The 24034-nt window shown below is 45.9% G+C and overlaps 1 protein-coding gene across 3 annotated transcripts in view; it reads left to right on the forward strand.

The window, feature by feature from the left end:
• Positions 1-23214, forward strand: part of LOC101167568 (dual specificity tyrosine-phosphorylation-regulated kinase 1B) — a 45132-nt gene extending 21918 nt beyond the window's left edge. The window contains exons 1-13 of one of the 3 annotated variants that reach the window (XM_004077714.4): positions 2676-4107; positions 15695-15858; positions 17105-17224; positions 17320-17508; positions 17753-17900; positions 19502-19651; positions 19729-19865; positions 20056-20202; positions 20280-20420; positions 20665-20785; positions 20889-21071; positions 21435-21538; positions 21795-23214. In XM_004077714.4, the coding sequence (XP_004077762.2) occupies positions 4005-4107; positions 15695-15858; positions 17105-17224; positions 17320-17508; positions 17753-17900; positions 19502-19651; positions 19729-19865; positions 20056-20202; positions 20280-20420; positions 20665-20785; positions 20889-21071; positions 21435-21538; positions 21795-22304 (2217 nt within the window). In that variant the 5' untranslated portion in view covers positions 2676-4004 and the 3' untranslated portion in view covers positions 22305-23214. Of the gene's footprint in view, positions 1-2675; positions 4108-15694; positions 15859-17104; positions 17225-17319; positions 17509-17752; positions 17901-19501; positions 19652-19728; positions 19866-20055; positions 20203-20279; positions 20421-20664; positions 20786-20888; positions 21072-21434; positions 21539-21794 lie in introns of those variants that run through there. The other 2 variants (XM_011484922.3, XM_020709959.2) reach the window with 2 other exon arrangements.
• The last annotated feature ends 820 nt before the right edge of the window (positions 23215-24034 follow it).

The following is a 24034-nucleotide window of genomic DNA, read 5'->3' on the forward strand; positions in this document are numbered from 1 at the left end:
GTGTGGTTGCCGGGTGGAATTTTGCTGCAGGCACGTGAGTGTCAAAGTCTGCTTCCCTCCTTGCCTCTCCTCTGTCTGGCCCTCTGTACTGGGGAGCATGATTTGGAGAGAGCCAATCATCACGTCCTGGAAGGGAAATACGAAACTTTATTTCCATATTCAATAAGGTAGCTTTCAGAGGAGAAGGAGCGTGGCCCCCCTGCAGTTTTAAATAAAACATTTGAGCTTCGATTTAATACAGTGGGGGCTTCTTTTCTTCATTTCCATTGCTTAGCTAAACTAAAGATAGCTAGCACCTCCATTGTCCAACCTTTCATACCATTGGAAAAGCAAATTAGCAATAAGAAATTGTTTAATTTCTTCTAGATTGAAGATTCAAACCATTCTTGCTGCTGAATTTGTGGTGCAGCAGGGCTCTGTGCTTGCTAGCGCGGGGTTGGACAGCAGTCCTGCCTTTCCTCTGTGTGGCCACAGGCTGAAGGCCAGGCTGAAGCCATAAGGACACTAGGAGGAGGCTGCAGGAAGCCTGCAGGGTCCTGGAGTTTAGCTTCCTGGCTTCTTCTCTGAAGCCCTTAGTCTCAGTTTCATTCCTGCGTCTCATTTCCACTCAGACAGTCTTGCTAATGCTGCAAAACTCTGCACTGACTGGCTAAAGTTCAAATATGACAGGACCACAGTAAAGTATGGGGGTCAACTTCTCCAGTCCTCATGAGCACGCCTGTGTGGACATTTTACCGGTCAGTATTCCTGATGACACTCGGCCTAACAGGAAGCTGTCCGGTTGGGGTTCAGAGTGGTGAAGTTACAGAAAAGAACATTAGAGTCAGTGGGACACAAGAAATCCTAAAACACAAACAAACTTTTGATGGTTTTACTTGGCTTCTTGCTATGTTTGTGTACACTTTTACTAGGATCAAATGAACACTTTCAACTTTGTTTTATACATGTTAGTCCAGCTACACAGAACTGGAAGTTTAGTGTGAATGCTGTGTGATAAACTCCTACAGTTAGTTACAAATGGAAAGGCAGACTGCACCTGTATGTATGTTGTGTTGTTTAAACTTCAGCTTAGTCAAAGTGTTGCTTTATGTTCTAAAATTGATATGCTGCTTTACTCTGTGAATAAATGAAACACTGCACAGCGCCGTTTGTAGAAAATATTGCACACAAGTTGTGACAATAGCCAAAACAGGAAAACAAATACATTTCTGTAAAGGTTGCTAATAAAATGCATTTTAAAGTAGTGGCGCCTTCTTCTTCACAGGGTCCCACTTTGACTTTGGAATAGCTTAATGCTGTTGCCTCCTACATGACCATTGCAGGACAGATGTAATGATCTGGCTCTGGGATGGTTCCATTGTGATCGGATGGTTTTGTTTTGTTCTGGTGCCACAGGAACGCTCCAGTTTCATTATTTTCCAACTCTGGAACGTTTTTGTTTTGTTCCAACATTTAAAAGTATTTTCCATGGCTCAATTATATTCCAGTGGTGGAACGGCTTTATTTTCCAGTTGAAACGGGCTAAAAAAAAGGCGGCTATGGACATTAATATGATATGCAACAAGATGATAAAACAGTTTAGCTTGGTCTGGCATGAAACAGATCAGTCTAAAGCAGGCCAGTGTGAACGAGTTTGATTAAAAACAGGCTGACATCAAACTTTAAAATAGACTGATATGAAACAGGATAGGTCCAGTTCTGTGGGGTGGTAGAGAACACCCTCCCTAGTCCCTACACACACTTTATGTGAGGTTGATCAGGCTGATCAGGGCCAGCTGACTCATCCCCCCGTAATGACAAGTTGCTGCTAGTTAAAGATGAACCCCCGCCCCATATTTGTGGTGCAGCTCAGTGATGTCGGTGCGCCAGCGCCAGTTTCCCTTTAAGGAGCGTCAATTGGCGCGTGACAGCGCGAGCTGTTCCCAGGCAGCATTGTGCCGGATTTAGACGGGCGCTTGGATAGCAACAGCCTCGGCCGGTTGGTGGGGGGAGTCAGAGCCCCCAGCTGAGAAGTCACTCAGGCCGCCCCCCTCCTCCTTTTCTACCTGACATCTCCAAACTATGTCCGCGTCACTCCCAACTCGAGCCGCTCAGAAAAGAGACTACAGTGAAACGGATCATGTCACCCCTCCCACAGACCGTGACATCAGCCAATTAGATCCGAGCTCGAGTTTGTGTACCCAATAGGGGCGCAGTCGCCTTGGCGCTGGGTAGCAACAGCGCTATGGCAGCATGAGTGAGGGCAGAGGCTGCGAGGAGGCGAGGGCGCCCCGCAGAAACAATATTTCTGCAGCCCCACAACAACAAGAACTATTTGATCCAAGCTGTTGGCTTTACTTTAAAAAGTACTCCCGCATTTACCGTTTCATTCATTTCCAATATATTTATCCCGCTGTTACTATAAATGGACAGGACGGGAGAGGTCTGCTTGGACCAGACCAATGCGCCCTAGGGGTAGGGAGCTATGCTATCAGTCAGTTCAATTTTGTGGAGCGGCTCCTTGTACAGGCGGGGATTCCCAGTTTTTCTTTTAAATTTTGTCGTTTTACTGGTGCATGTGTTTTTCTTTCTTTGTTTGCCGTTTTTGTGGTAGCAGTACATTAACATGCCCTAGTGGACAGGGGTTTACACCCCCCCGCCCCATGCTCTTGGTACGGTCCGTGTGCAGTGTGAAAGAGCAGAATAGATTCTTGTGCGGACACGCACCGAGCGGGAGCGACGACAACATGGCTTATTTGAACCCCGCGAGGCTTGTTGCCGTGATTGAGTGACACAGAGCTGGCGGACCGGACCGAGGAAAGCGGGGAGCGCGTGAGGAGCTGAGAATCACCCCCTCCTACTCAGGGACTGTGGATTTGCTGTCATTACCTTACCTGTCGTTGTGGAAACGCGTAAGGGCTTATCCGTGACCCCGGCACTCGGAGAAGCACCCCAGTTACACGTTGGAAACCGGGCAAGCCTCCCTCCCGATCTCTACCCGGCTTTATCACTTTTTACTGTCAGCATTCTGCTCTCCCTTGGCGCTGGGAAGTCCGCCTGAAACTTTTTTCTGCGTTGCACGCAGCAACACTTTGCGTTGAGTGGCTTATGTACGTGTTTTGGAGGTATCGGTGACCTCATCACACCGTCCCACGCTGGCGCGTGGGCACCGGAGCAGGGGAACGAGTCCACGGACCCCTCGGTGCTGTGGATTAGCTGGGTATTCTGTGACCAGAGCAACATCCAGAAACACTCAGTAACTGGAGTTATTTTTAGTGGAGGAATGGGGTAAAGGCGGACAGAAACCTCACCCCCCTCCCCTTCCACCGCAGCATGCTAGCCGAGCACGGCTAGCACTGACCCGAGATAGCACCCTGACCATGTAGCCTTAATGCGCTTGGAATAGCGGAAGTTCTGTGTTCCACTGGACAAGACTACCGTCAGTTCACTTCTGGATTAGGACTAAGGGATGGGTGAGGACTGGGCAGTGAGCTCCGGGAGGGCCAGCCTCTAACTCAGTGAAGATATCAGAAACTACACACACACACACACACACACACACACTGCTTTCTTCAGGGCTTGGTGGAAAACACAAGAGTTAGTTGGGTTACAGAGAAATACGGAGGCTCCAGCTCTTATGACCAGTTGAACGATAACCACACACTTAAAAAACCCTTCCAGCTCCAAAACACAGTCTATATGTGAAGTAAGAGGTCTATTTCTAAAATATAAGCAGCCCAGCTCAGACAGATTCAGTTTTTCTATATGTACCTCAGAATTGTGCTGCCTGTAACCCGCCACTGCCTTAGATGTCACAGAAGAGTTGAGGGGAAAACGAAGAGACAAGAAGGTGCCTTGTGATTAGTTCTTCTGTTCACCCCCCGCCCCCCCTTTGATGAGTTGGATGTAAAGTGCTGTTGTAAACTCTGGGATTAAAGCACGCTTCCCCCACCCCCATCCCCCCCCTTGTCAGAGCTGTGTGAAGGACAGTGTTTCCCTTTTGGAGTAAATATTGGAGCGGTTCCATGGTGGTCACGTCATCATCCGTGGACGACAAGACCGCGCCGTCCTGCAGGATGGTCCAGTCGGAGCCGTGGATCGCCCCAGCCTTGCTTCGTAAGAACAAGAGTTAGTACAGCTACACTAATGTGTGTCCTGCCTGCTGTGTGTTCTTGTAGGGCGGTGTTGGGGGACCCCCCCCAATTTCTTAAATTGTGTTTTAGATCAGTGTTGTCCAGCCTTGGATCTTGTGACACACTGTCCTGCACGTTTTCTATCTTACCTTGGCTAAACTCAGCAGGATATGATTGATGACTGCCATTCTAAAGCCCATGCAAAGGGTGGTGATGAGTTCATGAAGTGTGTTTGAGCAGAGAACTTCTGAAAATATGCAGGATAGCAAGGCCTGAAGACCAGGCCTAGGAAAACGCAGTTCCTCAAACACTTTCTGCCCCCCACACATTTTAAAAAGTGTCGGTCTCAGTATTACTTTTTTTTGTCAAATATTCACTTTTTAAACAAAGTTTTTATTAAGTTCACAATTTAAGTTAGTTTGTTTCTTCTAAATCTTGATACCCCAGAGTGTCACCCATTAACATCATCTGTGTTTAGGGTGACACCTTATGCAGACTTGAGAACTCCCAGCAACAGTCATGTTTTTTTCTTTAGTATCAGTAGTGTCTATTCACAATAAAGTGACACAAGTAAACATGTTTTCCCAAGAATTTACACAGATTTAATGAGAAGTTTTCTCTGAATGGCTTGCACAGATCATGAAGTTTTGGTGTAGTACTGTTCTTTTTTATTATTTTAGTATTTTTTTATGCACAGTAAAACTGTTGTATCTCTCTGTAAATGCTTCAAACTGTGGATGGGTAAGAGTTGTGTCATAATAACAAAGCTACTTTTCTCCATGGCTGCACAAATATTTTGAGGAGTGCAGTGTTCCCTCATACATGATCTAAAAATAACCTGCAATAAGGGAAATCTGCGAAGTAGTCTACTTCATTTTTTACTGTAATTGCAGATGTTTTAAGTCTTTAAAACTCCTCACTACACACTTCATCCACTTTTCTCAGACAGACTTGACAATTTGACCCTTTCTCACTCGTTTAAACTCTCAAAGTTCAAACTTTCATGGCAAAGTAAGTCCAGGATTATAGAATATAAACAAAAATCTGCTGACAATTGAGCATTCATGTAAATTTGTCAAACTGAACACATTCTGTACTGGTACATGGCACTGAGGAGATTGATTGACAAGGGTCTACAGCCAATCAGGATACAGAACACAACACACTGGAAGAAAAACAAAGTTTTACCACAAAGAAAAATTGCAAACCATCGAGACTGAAAGGTGAACTGCATTATAGCGACATTAAGAAAATGTTGTAAATCTCTATGGAGAGCACCTGAAGGAGCATCTGCTGTGGTTCATGATACACAAACTGTTGCAGTTTGCAATGCAAACATTGCAGGACTGTTGCACAGCCATGACAAGGTTGTAACTAGTGTTTTACCTGCCTTAAAGAAGGTGGTGGTGGTGTCTGATGGTGAACTTCACAAAATGTTCTTTAATTTAATCATTGCATAATTAAAATATAACATTTATTACTTTCCTCTATATCTTCACTAGCGATACCTTTGCATTGAGGCAGAGTATTTGACACTCCAAGGTTTGGTTTCTCCAATCGTCCTGGAATCCTGAGTGCAGAAAAAGCTTTTCCAAGAAACAGATATGAGCTGCACCACTTAGACCAAGATTATGCAGAGAAATGAAGGAAATGTTTTGAGGAAGAGAACAATTACAAATAATCTGAAAAAGCTGTGAAAGTTAGAGCCTTTAGATTATTACTATTATGTTTTGTTCAAAAATATTTTAATGATTGATGGCGTTAAACCAACTTTACCTTTTAGATTAATTGTAATGTAACATTTTTAAATTAAGTGCTAACTCCGTCTGAACTTTTAGTTGTTGGTTATTGGAAGTCAGATTACTTTAGAGCTTTCACTTGGAGTCTGTGAGAAGCCCACTTCAGCTGAGGGTCAGGCTCTGAATGTGTCCTCAGCTCAACATCTCCAAACTCAGTAGTGGTGGTCAGACTCGCTTCTCAAGGTATTTATAGAGTGAGGGAAGACATTTCTCAATCATAACCACGGCCATGTATGACAGGTGGTGGAGCCTTTTGCCTCCATTTCCAATGTCTGGGAATACTAAAAAGTTGCTTTAAAATCTAGTTGATGTGGTTTAAAATCCCTGTTTTTTGTTTTTACTTTGGGCCCTACATGTCTGCAGGAATACTGCCCTGAAAAGTTCCTGCACTTTTGCCCCCATCGCCCTCTTCTGGGTTGCTTTTATTGTTTGCACATTTACCTCATATTGTCAATAACATGAGTAACATTATTCTGCTTTCTGGTTGTACCTGACTATATTGACCCCTATTGAGTTAAATCTTGTTCAATCTTTTTTTGATTAGTTTAGGGTTTTTTTTTTTTTTTTTTTTAGAAAGTGTTAATGTAGCTAAGTGCAATACTTTAATACAGGATGCAATTCAGACAGTCTTTTAATGAAACTGGACATTGCAAAAGACAATACTCTTCTTAGCAAACAGATTATTGTATGTTACTATCAGTTCAGCTCAGAACTTACTTCAACTCATTTCATTGTGTCATGCGCTAATTTTAGAGGGTGGATTTGTGCAGCTGCAGTTACACAAGTGGAGAAATACTTGATCATGCATCCAATTAAAAGCTGTTAGCTGGGGCGGAAAACAAATATGGTGGAGGCAGTCATCAACCGATTTGCGGTGAAGGAAAACCCCTGGTAGCACCCTTTTCCTTCACGGTCACCATTCTGTAGCAACTACAGCACTACACATTTGTTGTTATAGTAACGCAACAGAATTTTGTCACTACACCTGTGAAATCTGTGTTGTCATTGTGTCTTTATGATTTCCTCAGTGGGGTTTTGTGTTACCTATGATCTATGAGTACTTGAAGCTGTTGGCTCTGATGCTGAGGGGGTCACTACGCTGACATGGTTTCGGCCTTGGAGCAGCATCAGCTCCGGGGTTACACCTGATGTGCAGGATTTCCCTGTTGCTGCAGAAGTCATGGTATCTGTAGCCTCCTCTGGACTCTGAACTGGGTCGTCTTGATGATGCCCGCAGTTCTTATTCCCCCCACCATGGCCACGCTCTTATTTGTTGGTGTTTTTCTGATCTTTCAACCTGACTGAAGGGTTTTCTTATGTGGTGGTGGGGTGTTCTGGGGAGTCTGTGGCATCTGTCTTGAGTCCTATTTCAGAAGTGGCATCACCGTCTGCTCCACGTGTGTCTGTGGAAACTTGTGGGATGTTTTCAGCAGCAGTGTTGCTATTGATCCAGCTGTGTGTTGGAGCTGTTTTTTTTTTTAATTTAAACACAGAACATAAAGATGTGCGTTTGGTTACACTGTGCACACAGCTGCTGGGTCAGATGTTGGTGTGGAACCTGGTTCTTGTGAAGCTGGATTCAGGGCCAAAGGCCAGAACGGGACACAACATTGTTGTCAAAGAATCATATCACTGCTTTTGTGCTTGTGAGAGGTGGGCTAATTCTGAACTCCATGTCCCAGAATGCCCTGTATAATAAAGAGCAGGTCTCTGAAGGGTGAGTTGGTTAGCTGCTTCCAGCTGATCCCTCCCTGTGCATGTCAGGAACATATCTACACCTGTGGTCGGTGACAGAACAGAACACTGCAGCGTGCATGTGTGTGGACTGATGTGCATGTAGACCAAAGGGTGCAAATGTCATCTTAGCTCAGAAGCATCCTTAAGACAGTCTGTGTGGATATTTTCTGATTTCACCTATAGACCTGTTGCAGTCATGTAACTGAAACTTGGCTGGAATGTAAACAGTTGCCATATTGTTTGTCATATTCACAGTAGAATGTTGTACACTTGATTTGCACAGTAGATCTGATACGTCTGTTGCCACATTTCACAAATGAACAAGAAACACTCACCAGCTACTTTATTAGGCACACCTGTCCAACTGTTCTTTAACGCAAATTTCTAATCAGCCAATCACATGGCAGCAACTCCATACGTTTAGGCTGTAGACATGGTCAAGACGCTAGGGTTTACAGAGAATGGCCAAAAAGAGAGAAAATATCCATTGAGTGGCAGTTCTATGGGTGGAAATGTCTTATTGATCCCAGAGGTCAAAGGAGAATGCCCAGACTGTTTCCAGCTGATAGAAAGACAACAGGAACTCAAAGAACCACTGGAACCAACTGAGGTCTGCAGAAGAACATCTCTGAACGCACAACACGTCCAGCCTTGAGGCAGATGGTCAGAAGACCACACCAGGTTCCACTCCTGTCAGCTAAGAACAGGAAACTGAGGCTACAATTCAACAGGATCACCAAAACTGGACACAAGAAGATAGTCATAACATTGTCTGGTCTAAAGAGTCTCCATTTCTGCTGGCACATTCTGGCGGTAGGGTCAGAATTTGGCATCAACATCATGAAAGCATAGATCCGTCCTGCCTTGTGTCATTGGTTCAGGCTGGTCGTGGTAGTGTCATAGTGTGGGGGATATTTTCTGACCATGTCCATCCCTTTATGACCACAATGTACCATCTTCTGATGGCTACTCCCAGCAGGATAAGGCGCCATCCCATAAACCTGGAATCAATGAGTTCACTGGACTCAAATGGCCTCCACAGTCTCTAGATCTCAACCCAGTAGAGAACCTTTGGGATGTGGTGGAGTGGGAGAATGCATCATGGATGTATAGCTGAAAATTCTGCAGCAACTGTGCGATCCTATCATGTCAACATGGTCCAAACTCTCTGAGGAATGTTTCCAGGACCTTGTTGAATCTATGCCACCAAGGATTAAGGCAGTTCTAAAGGCTAAAGGAGATCCAATCCAGTACTAGCAAGGTGGACCTGATAAAGTGGCTGGTGAACATATATGTTCAAGGTTAGCAACCTCCAGATTACGGACACGTATCGGTTGCTTTTGAAAGGGCCCGGCCACTATTAGAGACCGGCTTCTTGAGTAAAAAGCACCTGTTAGACCCGGCATTTATTGGAGATTAGCATCTATTAGAGACCTGGAACTATTGGAAGATATACGGTTAGTACTCTGGGTTTGCCCAAGAAGTTGCCGTCTCTTCAGTGAGGATCAAATGTGAACTGTCATGCAAGTGGTCCATAGAATTCTTAATGGCAAAAATAAAGCCTAAAGTGGGTTTGCCATTTTAACTAGAATTGACTGCACCCACATTGACAACCTTCACAAATGGCTGATTGGATGGGCCAAAGTAAAGTGAAGCTTTGTTGAGTCCATCCAGGGGTCTACCCATCTGCCAACCATGCTACTAATTAAGCCCAAATTTACTGAAATGTCAGGGGGGGGATCTTATTACACATAATTAAAACAGGGCTATGAACAGAAACAATAACTAAAGAAGTTTTTGACACTATGCTGTAAATGCTTATTTTTGGTGTAAAGTCAAACTTTCAACATGGTACTTAATGATATGGGTTCAAAAGAAAAAACAAGTTCCTTTTTGAAACCAGCCTCCAATGGTTATTTGACCAACTACAATATTTGCCACGTCTGCTTCAAATTTGGGGTGCCACCAAGGTGGAGGCTTGGTGGCACCCCAACCTGTACTATTCAGGAAAACGATCTTCTGCGTTATGCCCTCCAGCTAGGGAATAAATCATTCAAAAGGGCTTTTATTTTGAAAAGTCTATGGATCTTCCTAACAGTGCAGCTGGAACGTGCACAGGTTGAGATAAATGCAGGGCAGGTGGATTCAACAAGCATTTTTTCATTACAGATAGGTTCTGCTGTAAACCCTGTGTGTGACGGATGTAAACAAAGTGTTATTCTTACTCAGGTGAAAAATCCATTTGTGGTCTGCTAACTCCCTTAAAGCCAGAGAGAAGTTTTATATCACACATTTTTGATCCACTGGACTCTTGTCAGATGAAAAAAAGGATTTTCAGGGTTACGGGAAAACAGCCTGGATTTCCTGGAGGGCTCTTCACAATAAAAGCCTATTGGCTGAATTTATATAGTTGAACAGGTAACAGTTTTTGAGGCTGCTGCAACTTGGATGAATTGAAGGTCATGCTTTTGAGACATTGCATTGAATTGGACAAAGCACAGCTTTCTGAAGCGATTGGAAAAGAAATCCCAGGTTGTTGAGGTCTTTTTGAAAAATGCTGAGCAGCTTTCTGAAATTATTAGATATGAAGCATTGGTTTTAAAAAATGGCTAAACAATACATTGTAGGGTTTTGAAGGTATTCAAAGATGAAGCTGAGGTTTTCTGAAATGATGGATAATATGGTGTGGATTTTGAAAACAGATGATGTAGTTCATGTTTTTTTCAAAGGATTGGGACATGAAATAATTGAACAATGACTTCTTTCTGAGGTGTTGGCTGACAGTGCAGGTTTTTGAGGTGATTGGGCAATATGACATCAGATTGGGAAGTTGTTAGATGATGCTGTGCAGAACTGTGCTAGGATTTGTGTAGGATTCAGATGTCCCCCTCAAAAATGGGATGCTGCTAACTTTCTCACAGTTTTGCATGTATTATTCCCTAAGTGCCTTATGTTTGTAAATTGCTGGTGTTTGGTCATGACTCGTTGTTTGTATCAGTGTAGTTGTCAAGTGGTTCTCGTGGTTTGCCATAAGGATGAGGTCACAAAACCTCTGACCCAGCTTTGACCCCAGCCTGTTATAGGCCCATTTCTCAGTACATGGACTTTTGTAGTCCGTGTTGGACTGCCTTTATGTTTGTCCTTGCTCCTACATGGGTGCTCAGATGCCTTTTTGCAGGACAGTAGTCTGGAGGCCTAAACTCAGACCATGCAGTGATCAGAACATGTATGTCTAATGTGCGAGGCGGGTTCTGGGTCTGTAATCACTGATCACTTTTACCTACATGGTTTAGGATAGCACCTATCAAGATCAAATCTGCTCATCCAGGTCATATGAAGGGAAAGGTTCCAGGCAGGATGGTCAGCTGAGGCATGAGTGGGTTAATCAGGTCCTGTCTGGTCCCTTCAGCCTCTTACTCAAAGGAACAACATTTTGCCTCAATGCTAAACTTTCCTGAGCTGATGCCCGCTCAGCCAGTTCTGTTCCGACTGTTTTGTGGTCCAAGACCATTTTCCCACATTCTTCAGTGTTCCTGATGGATGTGGAAAACTATCACCGATGATGTCCACATTGAGTCTCCAGCCCTGCTTTTGTTCCTGCAGATGCTTTATTTGGGGGTCATTTGTGAGTTTGGGTTCCTCAAAGCCACAGCAAAACTGGGCCGTCAGCTGATGAACGCCTGCTGTGTGCAGGAAAGGGAGGAGCTGCAACATCTTCGCAGCAGTCAGACTGAAATCTTGATAGAAGAATTGATGGAAGGGTGAATGAATTAATGAATAGCAGACGAGTGAGAGGCTAGAGTTGCTAAGGGAGAGGATGTGTGCCTGCTTCTATTGTAGGCAAAGGCAGGGCAGAATGGAGGAACGAGCATTAATGAGTGAAGCGCCCCGTTGCTGAGACAGCAGCCGGTTTATTTATAGAGTAATGGCCACTCAACCCTTAGATACCACCGACCAATCAGCTGACGGGAAGAAGGGGGAGGAACCTATGGCAGCACAGGCTGGGAAGTGCCAGATTAAGGAAGTGCTGTGCGAGCCTCTCAACCTCTTAAAGGGCCAGTGCAGAATTCTGAGGGGAAGGCAGAACCTGTGAGACAGTGGAACTGAACCTCTGCTTCTAGCTGAGAAGTGATGATGGAGGACTGGGACATTTTCTGCACTGAGGACGTCCAGCTCTGCTGACCATGTGTCGCTAAACTCGATCTGATAGATCTGCTGGCTTCGTCCTTCACTAGAGGATGTAGAGAATGTTGTTCCTTGTCAGGTTCTGTTCAGAGACTGAGCACCACCCTCCCCTGCTTTCATTGGAAGCCTGTTTTAATCAGAAGTCACAGTCTGATGGTGGCTTGGTGAATTTAAAATTTAAATGTCCTGTGGAATTGTGGGAGAAAGGATTTGCGAGAATCTAACTCATTCCCTAAATTCAATTGGATCTTATTCACTTGTCATTTGTTCCCATTACGGACACCACCATGTTGGAAACAGAAATTGTCAATAAGCAGTGATTGATCTGAGTTGGTCTGAGTCATTGTTTCTATGGCAACCACTCTCGCCAGTCAGGAGATTGACAAAACCTGTCCAACGCTTTGAGCGTTGGACGTGGGGTCCAGCGGACACCACATACTTTCATTGAGGCATCTGATTGGTCATTTCATAAGATGAATAACCTGAGCTATAAAATAAAACCAGGAAACAAAACCCAATGAGGGTTAGCAAGAACACGGGGAAAATGTATCGGAGCAAGAATGGTTCCTCTGACAAATAGAATTAATGAGTAATAGCTGTTTAGTTTTCTATAGAAGTCTTAGGGCTTTTGGCTTCTTGGAACTAGTGCTTCCTGTTTGGAACGCCATGGGGCAGAGGCGCTCAGTCCAGGAATCGTATATGTCAATGAACCTTACAGCTTAGTGCCTTGCAGCCCGTCCATCGGTCTGTTTTTGTACGTTCAAAGGAACATTGGATTGGTTGCATTGTTTAATTCCCAAATTCCTCAGGCTTCAGTTTTGGTTACCGTTGTTTTTGGAGCTTGAGCCTTGGCCTGTTTTTCTTTCTTTCAATTTAAATTTAGATTTAAAAACCTGAACAGCAAAAACTTCTGCATGAGAGTTTGTCTGAGCGCCCACAGCTGATGGGGCATCACAGCCTCTTCCTCTGTTCTGTTGCCCTGTCTGCTGTTCCATCTGTGACTGGGGTCACATGACCTATCAGCAGGTGTGTCAGCTGTCTCCATTAAAGTTTGAGGCTATGATCTGCTGATGTGTGGTGCCCCCTGCAGGACAAAGCGTGGAGCTGCACTGAGAACAGATATCTGGCTTCACAGACAAACTGACAGAAAAGGGGGGGGGGGGGGGGGGCATCTGTCCATTTATGAGCTGAGGTCCAGGCTCAGGCAAAACTCTGATAGACACCAGGTCAAACCAGGAAGTAGAAGCTTTCCTTCTTTGTGACCATTTCTTTAATGAAAGGTTCAAGTGGTCATGACTAAGCTTGATCAAAATCATAATACATTGTAGAGAATCTTACCTTAGAATAAATAAGACCGTGCCAGATGTATTAGTAAAAAAACGACTATGTAGGTTTTTGTGATTGTTTTAAACATCTGTGTATCTATTATTATTTCACTCTAAACTTTAGTGCACTCATGCTCTCCATGTGTTAAAATATTTATTTAACATATCTCTGCCTCACATTCATGAAAAGGACTCCCAATATGTTCAACATTGCTTTCAGTTATAGCCTAACTTCTGTTTGATACTTTCGCAACCAATTTTATATTAAATGCACAAAAAAACTTTTCTGCAATTTTAGATTGCATGTAAAACCCATAATTGAATCCAACTTCTTTATAGTTTTTTCAATTTTCTATATTGCCACAAGAACATAAGTACAGTCAGAACAGGGTCAGTAGATTAGTGGGATCTGTTATGTATGCAATGTCACACCTTTCCAACAGACTAAATTGAATTAACTGGTTCTGCACATTCACACCACTATTCTTATCAAATTTGCACATTTTTAGAGGTATTCAGCTAAATAAAAACCTGTATTATGTATTTAGAAAATTGAGTTTTGGGTGTTTTTAACATGTTTTTGTGGCGTATTTCTGAGGATGGAGAACATGTTTTAACCCTTGTGCTATCCTAGGCACTTTAACATTGGGAGTGGGGTCATCTAGACCCACTAGACAGTGGGCTAAACCCTTTTTTTTTCAATGACGTTATCTTAACTGGTTTCGATGGATTACTAGAAATCCTCTTCACCTTTATCCACCTTTGTCATGGTATGGATAACACGTCAATGTAAGGGAAGGGTCATCTGGACCCCATAAGATAGCACAAGGGTTAAACAAAATTAAGCTTAAAATAGCATTTCTAAGTATTTGTTCATGTATATAGTTGGAATCAGGAGCAGACGACAAAGTGTCCTTGGATAAAATTTTTAGTTGTTAATTAAAAAGTTACAATCAGTGGGCCTCAAGCTTCCTGCTCTGCTCCATTCTGATGCATCCACTTGCAGACAAATGGATCCATGAACGTCTTTGTTTTCCTCGTCTGAGCTGGAATCTGGATCTAAACTGTACGACTGGATAAATCCAATGCACCCCTAATGTTAGGTTGGCATTGTGAGGTGCTGTAAGCTAGTGGGAGAGCATGAAAACAGATGGATGATGGGAAGTAAGGGTGGGGTGACTCCACGCCTACGGTCCCACCCACAACTCAGTGGTAAATTTCTGATGAAGTCCTGCCGCTCTACAGAAACTAAAGTTAACGTCCCATTAGCTTGTTTGAAATTGGACCCATCCCCTGGGGGAGCGGTGGGCTGCAGACACAGCCGCACTCGGAAACCATTTGGTGGATTAACCCCCCAACCCAACCCCTTAATGCTGAATGTCAAGCAGGGAGGCCTTGGGTCCCATTTTTAGAGTCTTTGGTATGACGCGGCCTGGATTGTATCTCGCGACCTTCCAGTCACAGGGCAGACACTCTACCACAAGTCTTTGAAAATGACACAGGTTTTGGATTTTGGCTTAAAATGGCATAATCATAATTCAAAGAACACCCGGAACGCTTTGAAAATCGAGCGGAGTGGGACTTTTAGAACTCCAACAGATCGATCAGGTTAGATTTAATCGATTATTCGTCACACCCTTTCTGTAATTGTAACTGCCAAACTGAAATAATTATTTTGCCCCCAGCTAGCACATTGTTATGCAGGCCTTCTATATTACGCCGGATGTAGAGCTGTAGGATGATCACAACTCTTCCAGATTGCAAGTCTTCAAAATTTGTTTTGTTGAAGCAATTTAAGGCCAAATAAGAAAATAAATACAAATAGTCAAATCCATGGCATCTGCATGATATTTTTGCTCATAATTCTCACACATGTTCTGGACGCTTTTCACCAACCTTTAACAGGTGTGCACCTAATGTTTGCAGCTGCCATGCAAATAGTGTTCATTTCATCTGCATTAGTCCGTGTTAAACATGTGTGTTCCTTGTAACAGGCCTGGTAATACATGTGTCTAGAGATCCCAACATAGTAGTTTCAGATCCCTGTTAGAGCAATAAATGGATTTTTGTTTTCTGGGTTTACTGCATGCTCTTCAGTTGTTACTACTCCCAAAAGAAGGGCAGGTTGGAATTTATGTTATAAAAATCTTTTAACATCGTGTCAAGCTGATAGGATTGGTTCAACTTTAGCCAGCAGTGGGAGAAACGATTACAATATCTTTCAAGGAAATGCAGATCTAGCTGAGATGCCGTCTGTAAAGTTTGACTCCAAATGAGACAGTCCTTCTTGGTGGGATTTGTAGTTTTTACAGTGAGTTCTGGTTGCAGAAAGCTGGAGGGGTCTTCAGCTGTATTAAAGGACGGCCCTGCTTTTAAACAGTGGCTTGTCCTCGAGCATCTCTGTCATTCAGAGATTCCTCCAGATTCTTCAGTGTGTGTTTGTGTGTCTGTCTCTGCTATGGCTGCTAACAATGATGAATTCAACAATCTCATATGCTCTCTCTCTCTCTCTCTCTCTGTGTCCCCCGTCCTTCAGGTGTAAGCAGCTCAGGATGCCCACCCACCTCCTCCTCCTCCTCCTCCTCTTCCTCCTCCTCCACTGCCCAGGGCTTCTCCCTCGCTGAGCCAGCCATGACCAGCCAGCACACTCATACTCACCCCTCCTTCAGCTCCATCCACTCCATGGCCGAGCAGCAGCAGGTAACCGTGATGCCCTTAGGGATTCCTCCCCCTTGAAACGGGATGTTTCTTCACCGGAGAATGGGACCCACTTTGTTGTGTGAGAGCACCTTAGCGTGGTGCTACATTCACACTGAGCATGTGTGAAGTGCGTTCAAGAACCTGCGTTCAACACGTTCTTGAACGCACTTTTAGCATGCGGTGTTCACACAGGTCTGTCGCTACCAGATAGGAACGCATGTTCTCACAGTTGGAAGAGCCTTGGTGTGAAATGTCAAAGTGGTGCAAACTTTTTCATTCACAGCTTTATACTGATATAAGAAAGACTTGCTATCATTTAAATTGATCACAAACTAAAATGATTAATTTCTCCTCCCCGATCAATCTTCAAACAGTTGTTGGTTCCGTGAATAAAAAAAAAGACCCCATCCAGACATCACTACCAAATCCAAGTCCCTGATTGGTCATAATTGAACTGGTTTAACTTTTGACCCACGTTTAATGGCCGCACAATTCGTAGAGCCCGAAAACGTAGAGCATATTTATAGGATGTCTCTGCAGATGGACATTTGGACTCAAAGAACAAGAAACTCCTTTATATCCCACCAACAGGATGGACAATGGCTCTGACGAGGAGATGCATCAAACCTGAACCAACAGCAGAGGACGGAACGTTATGGCGTGTCTTTTTCTCAGGATTATTTTGGTGTTTGGACACCTTTTATAGGATATGGTCCAAGTGGACAGAGTAGATTAAGGCAGTTGGTGCTGCTGTCATGTAGAACAGTGCTGGTTCTCACTAATGAGTGGGATTTGATCTATAAGTCTACTGAAGAACAAAGAAGATGGGCGTAGTGTGAGAAGGAAGTTCAAATTAAGTTAAAGATAGGAAGAGCAATGCCTTGGGCTTATACGACTTCTGGCTCAGTAAGGTCTCCTCAAAGCTCCTCCTCCTGAGCAGCCTCAGCAGGAGGAGGAGCTTTGTGTCAGAGAGGAGTCAGCTGACCTTCAGGAGGCGGGGTCAGGAGTCCGTCACAGGTGCAGTTGACACTTCTTGTGCCTCTCCTCTGCCTAGGACCTGCCTCACCCATTAGGTTTTACAACCATGGCTTGATTTTAGCTTAACCTCTGTCAGAACAAGATGAAACCTCTTACCACGAGTGAAGCAGGTTATTAGGTCCCTGGGTGGGGGCGGGGCCATCTGACTGCATGTGCTGCTGCTCTGACAGTGGTGTTACTGTAATTGTGTGTATGCTTTTGTCTGTAGGTGCTGTCTGACATGACCATACTTCAGAGGAGGATCCCCCCTAGTTTTAGAGACCCTGCCAGCGCCCCCTTGAGGAAGCTCTCTGTAGACCTCATCAAAACTTACAAGCACATCAATGAGGTGCGGTGCATCTGGTTCACACAGGTTCAATGTGGGGCGCTGCCCTCAGGCTGTCTCATGCTGTTGCTTCCTGCCTCACCTGTCCTTTCCCCCAGGTGTACTATACCAAGAAGAAGCGGCGGGCACAGCAGGTTCCTCCTGAAGACAGCAGCACGAAGAAGGAGAGGAAAGTTTACAATGACGGCTACGATGATGACAACTATGATTACATCGTAAAGAACGGAGAGAAGTGGCTGGACCGCTATGAGATTGACTCTCTGATTGGGAAGGGCTCCTTTGGACAGGTAAGGCTGCTGCAGGAGCTCCACTAAAGGCAATGCTTCTCACAGTCAATAGGACTCGGACATGCCGGGGGGGGGTATACACAAGTATGACCCTGTTTGAACCTGCAGGACCCCTCACAGACATCCTCAGAAACACGGTGTCCTTCAGAGAGACTGCTGACTGTTCTTAGGAGCTGTTTTCAGAAAATACAGCCTGGGATTGTTTTTGTTTGGGAGTCACATGACTTTTCCTAAATGTCTGCAGGTGGTGAAGGCCTACGACCACCATGAGCAGGAGTGGGTGGCCATCAAGATCATCAAGAACAAGAAAGCCTTCCTGAATCAGGCTCAGATTGAGCTGCGTCTGCTGGAGCTGATGAATAAGCATGACACGGAGATGAAGTATTACATCGGTAAGAGCTCACCTGCATGGTTGTAGACATCCTGGCTGCGCCACTTAGAGAAACAGTTAGAACCGGGTCAAAACGTGTGGGTAGAGTTCTGAATTTACCCAGATAACAGCCATTTGAACCAGGGCAGCTCAGGTTCATTTGTGTAGAGAGTAAACCTGCAAGCCAAGGAGCCTTTTGAGAAAAAAACATCAGAAAAAACACTAAATACACCACAAAAGAAGACCCAAACAAAAGGGGGCCTTCCACTGTTCCACGACCAGATGGAAACCAGTGTTGTTCCTGGAGTAGAGGTTCGACAATCGGACGGACTTTCCTCTCCAGAACCCTGGCATTGACCGTCCCAAGGAGGCTGAGGAGTGTGAATCCACGGTAGTTGGAGCACACCCTCCGGTCCTCCTTCCTACAAAGGGGAACCCCCCCACCCCACCCCCTTGCCAGTCTAGTGGTACAGTCAGCCAATACACTCCCATGTACTCTTGGCGGACCTCAGACACTGCTGGTGCCGTGCCACTGAGGAGCTCCTTGGCACATGAAGCTCTTTCCACCTGGGGGCACAACATTGAAACTGGACGCCCTTAACACACAAATTGTGTTTGGCGTGAACCTAACTTCAGTATAGCTAGTGAGATGTACAAGGCTGGGGCAGTTATTACAATTTTGAGTTTTTACGTACCTTCAACACAAAGTGTTGTCTTTTTGTAGCTTCCCCATGGGTAAGCACTTCTGACCTGTACTGAACCATACTGAACCATACTGAACCATACTGAACCATACTGACCTGTACTGACCTGTACTGACCTGTACTGAACCATACTGACCTGTACTGAACCATACTGACCTGTACTGACCTGTACTGACCTGTTCTGACCTGTACAGGGGTTCTTACCCACAGGCTTAATTTGTTCCGACACATTTGTTTTAGTTTAAACTAAAATAAACTTTTAGTCCTATTTAAGGCATATTTGTTTTAATCTAGTTTGAGATGACTAAACATCAGTTTACAGTTTATTAAAGATTGATTATTGAAACAGAAATTTTAATTGTATTTAATTGTTTTGTATCTGTAAGGCAATCTTGGGTGTCTAGAAAGGCGCCATATAAATAAAATTCATTATTATTATTTTGCTGATGTTGTTCATCAGAAGCAACTTTCCAATTCCTTTGAGAAAATAATTAGCAACATTCAGGGATTAACTAATAAGTCATTATCTTGAGAAGTTGGGGCCTATTCTTGTTCCGTTGTCTAGAGAGAACAATTGTGACTGTCCCTCCCATCTATCAGATATGGCCGTTTTTGCAGAGACATTAAAGCACAGAATAGAAAAAGTTTTCATTCAAATTGTGTTTATGTTGCTTATGACGTTGGACCATTATATAACACACCGTCATGGCCGCGGTGTACTGACCTGGCTCCACTTAATTGGCCTCCTTTCAAAGTGAAAGTGTTGTCTTTGTCCCTGAGCTGTTCAGGGACTGTTGAAGAAGAACTGAGTTCTAAAGGAATCACGTGACTGTCCTGACTCCTGTTGAAGCCATGTCTTAACCTCCATGCCTGTCTCCCGTCTGTCTTTGTGTCTGTCTGTCAATCTGTCTCTGTGCAGTCCACCTGAAGCGTCACTTTATGTTTAGGAACCATCTCTGCTTGGTGTTTGAGTTGTTGAGCTACAACCTGTACGACCTGCTGAGGAACACCAACTTCAGAGGAGTCTCCCTCAACCTCACTAGGAAGTTTGCACAGCAGCTCTGCACAGGTACGTGCATGGAAGCAGAACCACGCAGCCAGTATGTCCGTCTGTCCGTCTGTCTGACGACACTGTCTCTGCTGCAGCATTGTTATTCCTGGCCACTCCAGAGCTGTCAATCATTCACTGCGACCTGAAACCAGAGAACATCCTGCTGTGTAACCCCAAAAGATCTGCCATTAAGATCGTGGACTTTGGATCATCCTGCCAGCTGGGACAGAGGGTGAGCTTCATCTCACACCTTCATCGCATGACTCAGAGAGGATCATGGGTTGGGGACGATCACATGACTCGCCTGTTTTCATGACGGACTGAGTTCAGACTTCACCCGGTCCCTCTCTGATTTGACAGCCGTTCTTAACGGGGGTCTGCGTGTGCACTAGTCCAAAATGTTCCCATGGTTCTCTTCACAGATTTACCAGTACATTCAGAGCAGGTTCTACCGTTCTCCAGAGGTTCTTCTGGGAATGCCATACGACCTGGCCATTGACATGTGGTCTCTAGGATGTATCCTGGTTGAAATGCACACAGGGGAGCCTCTCTTCAGCGGCTCCAATGAGGTCAGAGCAGCTTAATCCTAATGAATTCCCGGCTCCGCTCTGGCTCCGGTCCGGGCTCATGATGTTTTTTTTGACAGGTGGACCAGATGAATAAAATTGTAGAAGTTCTGGGAGTTCCACCTAGCCACATGCTGGATGCAGCTCCTAAAGCCAGGAAGTACTTTGACAAGCTGTCAGACGGACTGTGGACTGTGAAGAAGAACAAGGATGTGAAGAAGGTACGTCTCTGTGTCGGTGCTCTTCACAGGCGAAAAGACTTTAGATCAAGTGCAGTCAGAAAGAAATGGCTTTACCAGCTACTTCTGGAATGACGTCAAATGGACCGGCACTAAAGCCGGAATTGTCCCACCTCGTTTTTGTGTGTTTACCGTTTCTGAGGCCTCAAACCAAACAGACCCAGAAAGCAGGTTTTCCTGACGGGAGGGGTCTGCTCTCTGAGCTGAGTCATTTTTTTTCCTGCAGGAGTATAAGCCCCCAGCCACACGCCGCCTCCACGAGATATTGGGTGTAGAGACTGGGGGTCCAGGAGGCCGGCGGGCCGGAGAGCCGGGACACGCCCCCTGCGACTACCTGAAGTTCAAAGGTGCGTCTGCTGCAAGCCCGCAGCGGGGGAATGCAACCAAAGAAAAATGTGCGTCTGTGTGGACGGGGTGTCAGCATCTGAACGTGTGCGTTTGCTCTCCCAGATTTGATCCTCCGCATGCTGGACTACGACCCCAAGAGTCGCATCACGCCCTTCTACGCCCTGCAGCACAACTTCTTCAAAAAGACCACTGATGAGGGAACCAACACCAGCTCATCCACCTCAACCTCCCCTGCCATGGACCACTCCCACTCCACCTCCACTACAAGCTCTGTGTCCAGCTCTGGTACGTGCACACCCAGAACCATTTGACTGGTTCGGATCGGATTGGGGTGGACAGTTCTTGACATGAACCCAGAACCCAGTTTTCTTCACTTCTGTTAAAGGAAATGATATAAACTAGTCTAAAAAAAAAACTGCACAGGAAAACCAGAACCAACAGGACATTTCCGTCCCACAAACACTGGTTTATGATTCCATTTGTGTGCTTCCTACAATTGAAGATATTAACTCGTAAAATCCCTTTAAGCCCCGCCCAGCATCCTGGACGAGGTTCTCTGTGGACCTGAGAACAATCCAGTGCAGTACAGAGAACAGCAGGCGTTCAGAACCAGAGTTCTGTTTGGTCATTTGTGTTTCCTTCTTCCAGGTGGATCAAGCGGTTCTTCCAACGACAACCGTAACTACCGGTACAGCAACCGCTATTACAACTCTGCTGTGACCCTGTCTGACTACGAGATGACCAGTCCACAGGTACTGCCCCTCCCCCACCGCATCACCAGCATGTCCTTCTGTCCTTGGTTCTGTCTCTGGTTCTGTCTGTGGTTCTGTCCTGGATCATCCAGGCAGATGGAAGCTGGGAAGATCCTGCACATTTTAAAATCGGTCTTCCAGAACTTGGTCAGGACGTGCACGTGGTTAACAAACAGGGAAAAGTGCAGCTTTTATTTTTGTGTGCGTTTGGCGGCAGCAGTGGACACGCCTCTAACGTGTCCCCCCCATCTTCCAGGCGCCCTCGCAACAGCAGATGAGAATGTGGTCTGGCAGTGACAGTGGGGGTCAGGATCCAGCATACACCCAACTGCTCCTCCACAAGCCAGCCGCTACCCAGCAGCACCAGCGCCACTTCTTGGACCCGCCGCACCACCCCCACCCCACCTACTCGCACCACGGAAACAGCGGGCGGGGACTGAGGCAGGGTGGGCAGGCAGGAATCGGTGGAGGTGGGGGTCCGCAGGGATCCTCACCCCAAATGAGTGACAGCATGGATGTGGGCGTGTCCCTTGGGCTGCATCACCTGGGGGCGGTGTCTTCCATGGAGGGGTCTCAGTTTGGCTCCGCCTCCCTTCCCCTCGCTCTGCCCATCGGACTCTCCGCCTTCCGGACTCGGACAGCCCCCACTGCTCAAGGGCCGCAAGCTCCGCCCCCTGAGGACTACTACCCTGCCTCCAACAACAATAACCCTGCTGGGGGGGGCAGGGGGCGGCCAGACTCGGATGAGGGCCCAGCCAACTCTTGATAAACCCTAAAGCACGCCCTAAAGCCATACACCTGACCCGGGTCCAGACTTAGAGCCGGAAGGGGGCGGTCTGTGTGCAAGCACACAGTCTACTGCTTGTGAGGGGGGGGCAGCCAGAGGAGGATGCTGGGAGAACTTTCATCCTCTTTAGTTTGTTGTTGGAGGGGGGGGGTTGTTGTTTTAGTCATGTTCTTGCTTCTTTGGTTTGGTTTTCTGGGTGTGGGGAGCTGCTTGTTCTGTTGTGTTTCAGTCTGGAGAGGATAAAGAGGCGGGGGTGGGCCGCATGCTCTCGTCCTGCTCTTTGCTGCAGCTGGAGCTGGGGGGGCTACACGCCCAGACACCGCCGCAGCCGACTCTTCAGCTTCGCTTCGGTCCTCAGCACCTCGCCGCCCTGACGTCATCACAGCGTGCGGAGCCGGGCATGGACCATACAGGCTCAGAGCAGAACTCCAGCATGCGTGGAGTTCTGGAGGAAGACCCTCTGCTGCCGCTCCTCTTCACCCCCCGCTCCCCTCCCCCCGCTCCCCCTCCCGTGGTGTTTCTCCTCCAGACGGCTCCTCCTATCTGTGCTGCTAATCACCATGACAACCGGTCCGGATTGCTGCTAAAGATCCACCACAGATCAATAAGTAGAAGCCGAAAAACGTTTGAACTGAGGATCAATAAGAACCACTGCATCTCCATGTATTTATTACTATTTAACAAGAAAACTAACTGAAAGGACACTTTCTTTCTGCTCTTCTTTGTTTGGTTGCCTTCTTTCTGCAGGTGAGCTCTGATTGGCTGTTGTAACAGTGTGGCCGGTAACATGGGAATGCCGCCGGTTTTGGGGGCTGGGTGGAGGGGAAGGGTGGGGCAAAAAAAAGTTGGATATATAATAAGAATAAAGAGTATACTTTTGCACACCAAAGTCCAGCAAACGGCACGTCTTCTTTCTTGCTCCTGATCTGAAGCCTGGAGAACGGCTGCATGACCCCAGAGGGACCGGCTGCCGTCAAACATCGCATAGTTTCATTAAACCTGACTGGCAGCTCTGCGTGAAGGAGAGTAGAGGAGCTGTTCCTTGACAGAACATGCTGTAGAAACATCTGGAAGAAGGTAACCATCAGCAGGTATGGTAACCCAGAAGGGCCACATTCCAGGTTCCTCTGAACCCACCCAGTCCCTTTGGGTCACCGGGTTGCTGGGGCCTATCCCAGCTACTATTGGGTAAAGGTGGTGTACACCATGAACACTTCTGTCCCAGGGTCAAACAACCACACACATGCACAGGGAGAACATGCAGAGAAAGGCTTCTGATGGGATTTGACCCTGGACCTTGCTGCCATGTAGCCATTCCACCATCAGTGCAGCCTGATGGATTACAAAATAAGAGCATTGCATGTAAACTGGCTCAGCTGGGTAAATGCTTCTGTTTAGTTTGACGTGCTTTGCAGAAAAGAATACAAACAGGGTTAGTTTAGATCAGGGGTGTCAAACTCCGAGGGTAAACATCCTGCTAGGTTTTGTAAAAACTGAGTACCTGGATCAGGTTTGTTCTGCCAATCAGAAGCTTCACTGGCAGCTTAGTTGAAAAGCATGTAAGACAGCGGCCCTCAAGGCCTGGAGTTTGACACCCCTGGTTTAGATGGACATGAATGGGCCGCTCTAAGGAGCTCAGTGGATTCCAGCATGGAACTGCCACAGGACGCCACCTGTGCAACAAATTCAGTGGTGACATTCCCTCACTC

Source organism: Oryzias latipes, chromosome 16 (genome assembly GCF_002234675.1).
Source record: "Oryzias latipes chromosome 16, ASM223467v1".
Lineage (NCBI taxonomy): Eukaryota > Metazoa > Chordata > Actinopteri > Beloniformes > Adrianichthyidae > Oryzias > Oryzias latipes.